The following is a 6,359-nucleotide window of genomic DNA, read 5'->3' as shown; positions in this document are numbered from 1 at the left end:
TCGATCAGCGAGCTGCCATCCTGGGATCAATTGACTGCATTCTTGGAAAGGCGCTGGCGAATGCTTGAGAATGTTGAGCATGCTGTTCAAGCACAGACTGGTCAGGCGTTAAGGCATAGCAAAAACGACAGTATTAGTCAAAGGAAAACGTTTGTCGCCTCCAAAGGCTCAACACGTGTTTGTTTATTTTGTGGATCACCCGAGCATGCAATTTATAGTTGTCAACTTTTCGCAAATTTAGATCCGAACTCGCGCCTGGGGGAAGTTAAGAAACTTGCACTTTGTCCATCAAATGCGGGACTGCAAATCCGGATCGTGCCGCACCTGCCAGTCGAAACACCACACGCTCCTGCATTTTAACCGCTCAACTGCTTCGTTAACCGATAGTCAAGCCGATGCTTCATCGGTGGCCACAATTCGATCCAGTGTTATGACTGCATCGATATCTGCTTCGCTTAATGCCCCCGTGTCTCCTTCTGATGCTGTGCTCCTAGCTACTGCCGTCATTCTTGTAAAAAATCGTGCTGGAATCTTCGTGTCCTGTCGCGCTCTTTTGGATTCTGGTTCCCAATTGCACTTCGTCACAACTCGCTTCGCAAATCAACTTCAGCTATTCAAAACAAAAGCTTCTGCTACAGTCTCTGGAATTGGAGATGCCAACTTCCCAACGGAAGGTTACTCACTCGATCTCGTACTTAAGTCGCGGATTTCAGATTTTTCAACAAGCATCACTGCCCTTGTTGTGAAAACCATCACCGACAATCAGCCTGGCTGCTCCGTGAGCACCAACGAGTGGAATGTTCCGTCGAATATACCACTAGCCGATCCTGGGTTCAACTTACCACAGCGTATTGATCTGCTCATCGGAGCAGGACTGTTCTTCGATCTACTTTGTGTGGGTCAGATACGCTTAGGATCTGGTTTACCACTACTTCAGAAAACTCGTCTCGGATGGGTGCTATCTGGAGGTGGGCAACAAACTCCAAACCTGTCATCATTCGTCGTGAGGCAGAAATCTTCCAGTGGTCTCATTCCCAGCACTCGGCTGGACTATTTAGTACGTCGGTTTTGGGAGATCGAGCACATTTTCGAACTGATCTCTAAGGCCTCCCAAGAAGATCTTGACTGCGAAGCCCACTTCCAGGGAAATTATTTTCGATTGCCATCAGGTGAATAATCTGTTCGTCTGCCCATAAAACGCAGCATGGATGCCCTAGGAGACTCCTGTTTACAAGCTCGTCAACGCTTTCAAGGTCTGGAACGAAAATTCGCCCGTAACCCTGATCTAAAGGCAGAATACAGTAAGTTTGTTAAGGAATATCTGGACCTCAACCACATGTCGCTGGTTTCCAACGAGGTTGTACAACAATGCAAGTACTTCCTGCCACATCATTGCGTTATCAAGTGTGACAGTAGTACAACAAAATTGAGGGTGGTTTTTGATGGATCTGCAACCACTACCTCAAGTTTTTCGTTAAATGACCTACTCATGGCAGGCCCAACTATTCAACCGAAGCTTTTTCATATTCTCATTAGATTTCGTACTTTTCCTATAGCACTTACTGCAGACATCTGTAAGATGTATAGGTGTGTTCGCGTCACTCCACCGGACAACATGCTCCAATGTATTTTGTGGCGAGAATCTCCACAAGAAGACTTTCGCATCTATAAGCTCGACACGGTGACGTATGGAACTAAGCCTGCAGCGTTTCTAGCCATCCGAGCCATGCACCAACTCGCAGCAGACGAATCCGTGACTTATCCCATTGGAGCAGAAGCGGTATTTCGGGACTTCTATGTAGATGACCTGATAACTGGGGCCGATTCAATGGCAGAAGTACTCAACATTAAACTGCAAACAACTAGCCTTCTTACCCGAGGAAGCTTCAAGTTACGCAAATGGTGCTCTAATAGTCCTGAGATCCTTCGTGATATTCCTGACGTAGACAAGGAAAAGTTTCTTAAGCTTGACGATGGCAGTGACATCACCAAAGCACTGGGGCTTGTCTGGGACCCGCACAAGGACAAATTGCTATTTTCATTTGGACCACAAAGAGAATTCGGAAAAAACTCCAAACGCTCTGCTTTGTCTACACTAGCTCGATGTTACGATCCCCTTGGACTAATGGGGCCACGCTGACCAAGGCGAAGATTCTTCTGCAACGAATGTGGAGAGATAAGCTCGAGTGGGATGAGAGTCTGCCACAATCGTTAGACACTGCTTGGTCTGCTTTTTGCACTGGATTTGCAGACATGCAGTTTCTATCATTTCCTCGTTATGTTTTTCAGTCTGAAGCTATTAGAGAAATCCATGCATTTTGCGATGCAAGCCTTGAAGCTTATGGGACTTGTGTTTACACGTGATCAACCAAGGACAACAACATACAAGTTCACCTATTATGTTCAAAGGCCCGTGTTTCTCCACTAAAGACCGTCACCATACCCAAGCTGGAACTCTGTGCAGCAACATTGCTCGCACAGCTAATGGGTGAGTTTACAAAAATGAAACTTTTTAATTGTTCATTTCATTGTTGGTCAGATTCCCCCACTGTCCTTTCGTGGCTGCGAGAAGAACCGTCAAGGTTTAACGTTTTTGTCGCCAATCGGTTTCCACCATACATCAGCTGACATAGGGCATGCAGTGGCACTACAGCAATGAACCCGGCTGACATTTTATCGAAGGGAGCTACACCCCGGGAACTTCTAGGATCGAAACTTTGGATGCACGGCCCACCCTTTTTGCTAGAAGCGGAGGACAACTGGCCACGCATGTGCTCACCACAACCAAAACTTCCCGAAATTCGACAAAGGGTTTTGCTTTCTGCAAATAATCATATAGACATTTCCCTTTCATTCAAATACATTAACTCATTCGGAACAATGCAGTGAATTTTTGGGTATGTCAGCAAATTTATTAACATCAAAAAATCGCCAAGGTCATCGCAACTTAAGGCTGAAGACATTCATCAGGGAACTCAACTTCTTATTCGCATAGTACAAAGAGCGCAATTGTGGCCGGAGTACACTGTATTGCAAGCCAATAAATGCGTCCCTAATTCGAGCAGCATTGCCTCGTTATCGCCATTCCTTGATGACTTCGGAATTATTAGAGTCGGTGGACGATTAAAAAATTCGATGCTTAGCTTTTCATCACACCATCCATGCATTCTACCGAAGGATCATCAACTTTATTCGTATGCAGTTTTGGCCAATAGGTGGCAGGAAAACAACAGCGTTCTACAAAAATGCATTATCTGCCTCAAATCAAGACCGAGACTCGTCGAGCACATAATGGCTGATCTGCCCAAGGAACGCATTCAGGCTTCGCGGCCCTTCATAGTCACCGGTGTGGATTACTGCGGCCCGTTTTATTACAAGCCTGAAGTGCGCAACAAATCGCCACAAAAATGATATGTTAGCGTGTTCATATGCTTCGCTACAAAAGCTGTTTGGATGGAGTTGGTAAGAGACCTTTCAACGGTTTGTATCTGGTCTGACAATGAAACGAATTTTGTAGGCGCTAAGAACGAGCTTAAGGAACTACGAGACTTAGTTCTCAGTGAAAAACACCGCAGCAAACTTCACAACTTTTGCCTCAGTAATGGTTTCGATTGGCGCTTCATTCCCCCTCGCTCCCCGCACTTTGGCGGTTTGTGGGAAGCAGCCGTAAAGACAGCCAAGCAACATTTCTATCGTTCCGCTAGCTCATCAATTCTTGGGTTTGATGAATTGCGTACATTGGTATGTGAAATCTCTGTGATTAATTCGCGTCCTCTTACCCCTCTTTCAGAAAATCAAGAGGATTTGGATGTCCTAACACCAGGGCATTTTTTGATTGGTGGTCCTCTGACAGCTCTTCCTGAACCGGATCTCACGGCGCTAAATTACTCGCGACTTGATCGATGGCAACGTGTAACATATATACAACAAGTCTTTTGGAGGCGGTGGACTCACGAGTATCTAACTCTTCTCCAGCAACGCGCAAAATGGCTTACGCCTCAAGGCAATATTCAAGTCAATGATGTCGTGTGCATAAAGGAAGAAAATTCACCGCCCTTGAAGTGGCCTCTAGCACGAGTAATTGAAGTTATCCCTGGAGCAGATGGTGTCGTACGAGTGGCACTTTTGCGAACATCTAGTGGCATAAAGCGTCGAGCCGTAAACAAACTGTGTGTTCTCCCGGTAAAGGATTCTGTTGAAAGCCGTGACCTTTCAACGGGGGGGAGGATGTTCGGAGCCGCGGATGATCTGCCCTAATGCACCCGCAAATAAACAGTAGCATGCAAGCACATATGTACGTACATACAGATGTGTGCACATACATATTTTTCTTATGTATCACTATGTTGTGCCGGTACATAGAAATTTATGTAATTATCATGTTTTTTATTTCTGTTATTCCTTGGAATCCGTTCTTCGTTGTTCTGCATAAATATGTCACACAGCAAGTAAGTTAGGCAGTCTTGTACAAACATTTGAAAATAAAGAGTCGAATAAAAGGGCAAAGGAATCGTTTCTTTCTTCTCACATAACGCTACTAAAAAGGCTTAGCTAGCTTTAACAATGTGTTTTTAAGTTTTTGATACTCATCCAGTTTATTTTGTTTGTTTCTAATATATTTTCGAAAGTTATTTGTTTTGTAAAATTTTGCACTTGTCTCTTTTTTTCGTATAATGTTTTTTCGTTTTCTATTTCATAAGTGTTAGTAAAATAATTGTTATCTATACCTATTGTATACCAAAATTCTGGCCGCTGCTTGGCTATCCATGACTCAACCCATATTTTGGTAGCCTCGTACGAGGAGAACCGCTGGTCCGCCAAATCGAGACTCATATGCCGGAACAAATGATAATCGGAGGGAGCTATGTCTGGACTATACGGCGGGTGGGGTAACACTTCCCAGCCAAGCGTTCCAAGGTATTTTTTGACAGGTTGATCAACATGCGGCCGAGCGTTGTCATGTTGCAAAATAACCTTGTCGTGCCTTTTTACCGTTTCCGGCCGTTTTTCTTTCAATGCCCGGCTTAAACGCATCAATTGCAGTCGGTAACGATCCCCCGTGATTGTTTCGCCCGGTTGGAGCAGCTCAAAATATACGACGCCGACCTGATCCCACCAAATGCAGAGCATGATTTTCTTGCCGTGAATATTATGCTTGGCCGTCGACGTTGATGCGTGGCCGGGCAAACCCCATGATTTTTTGCGTTTTCGGTTATCGTTGTGGATCCATTTTTCGTCGCCAGTCACCATCCGATGCAAAAAACAATGCAACGAATTTTGTAGGCGCTAAGAACGAGCTTAAGGAACTACGAGACTTAGTTCTCAGTGAAAAACACCGCAGCAAACTTCACAACTTTTGCCTCAGTAATGGTTTCGATTGGCGCTTCATTCCCCCTCGCTCCCCGCACTTTGGCGGTTTGTGGGAAGCAGCCGTAAAGACAGCCAAGCAACATTTCTATCGTTCCGCTAGCTCATCAATTCTTGGGTTTGATGAATTGCGTACATTGGTATGTGAAATCTCTGTGATTAATTCGCGTCCTCTTACCCCTCTTTCAGAAAATCAAGAGGATTTGGATGTCCTAACACCAGGGCATTTTTTGATTGGTGGTCCTCTGACAGCTCTTCCTGAACCGGATCTCACGGCGCTAAATTACTCGCGACTTGATCGATGGCAACGTGTAACATATATACAACAAGTCTTTTGGAGGCAGTGGACTCACGAGTATCTAACTCTTCTCCAGCAACGCGCAAAATGGCTTACGCCTCAAGCCAATATTCAAGTCAATGATGTCGTGTGCATAAAGGAAGAAAATTCACCGCCCTTGAAGTGGCCTCTAGCACGAGTAATTGAAGTTATCCCTGGAGCAGATGGTGTCGTACGAGTGGCACTTTTGCGAACATCTAGTGGCATAAAGCGTGGAGCCGTAAACAAACTGTGTGTTCTCCCGGTAAAGGATTCTGTTGAAAGCCGAGACCTTTCAACGGGGGGGAGGATGTTCGGAGCCGCGGATGATCTGCCCTAATGCACCCGCAAATAAACAGTAGCATGCAAGCACATATGTACGTACATACAGATGTGTGCACATACATATTTTTCTTATGTATCACTATGTTGTGCCGGTACATAGAAATTTATGTAATTATCATGTTTTTTATTTCTGTTATTCCTTGGAATCCGTTCTTCGTTGTTCTGCATAAATATGTCACACAGCAAGTAAGTTAGGCAGTCTTGTACAAACATTTGAAAATAAAGAGTCGAATAAAAGGGCAAAGGAATCGTTTCTTTCTTCTCACATAACGCTACTAAAAAGGCTTAGCTAGCTTTAACAATGTGTTTTTAAGTTTCTGATACTCATCCA

General features: G+C 44.7%; 1 protein-coding gene across 1 annotated transcript; it reads left to right on the top strand.

Annotated features, from left to right (window-relative positions):
- The first annotated feature begins 1,204 nt into the window (after nucleotides 1-1,204).
- Nucleotides 1,205-2,140, top strand: LOC129251352 (uncharacterized). The gene has a single exon (XM_054890750.1). It carries the CDS (start codon nucleotides 1,205-1,207, stop codon nucleotides 2,138-2,140), a length of 936 nt encoding a protein of 311 aa, XP_054746725.1.
- The last annotated feature ends 4,219 nt before the right edge of the window (nucleotides 2,141-6,359 follow it).

The sequence above is a fragment of the Anastrepha obliqua genome, unplaced genomic scaffold, assembly GCF_027943255.1.
Source record: "Anastrepha obliqua isolate idAnaObli1 unplaced genomic scaffold, idAnaObli1_1.0 ptg000012l, whole genome shotgun sequence".
NCBI lineage: Eukaryota > Metazoa > Arthropoda > Insecta > Diptera > Tephritidae > Anastrepha > Anastrepha obliqua.
Note: the sequence above shows the minus strand (reverse complement) of the source record. Positions and strands in the feature narration are given on the sequence as shown.

Bases quoted from the DNA above. Each gene is read 5' to 3' on its own strand.
- LOC129251352 (XM_054890750.1), top strand. From the start codon at position 1,205: ATGGATGCCCTAGGAGACTCCTGTTTACAAGCTCGTCAACGCTTTCAA.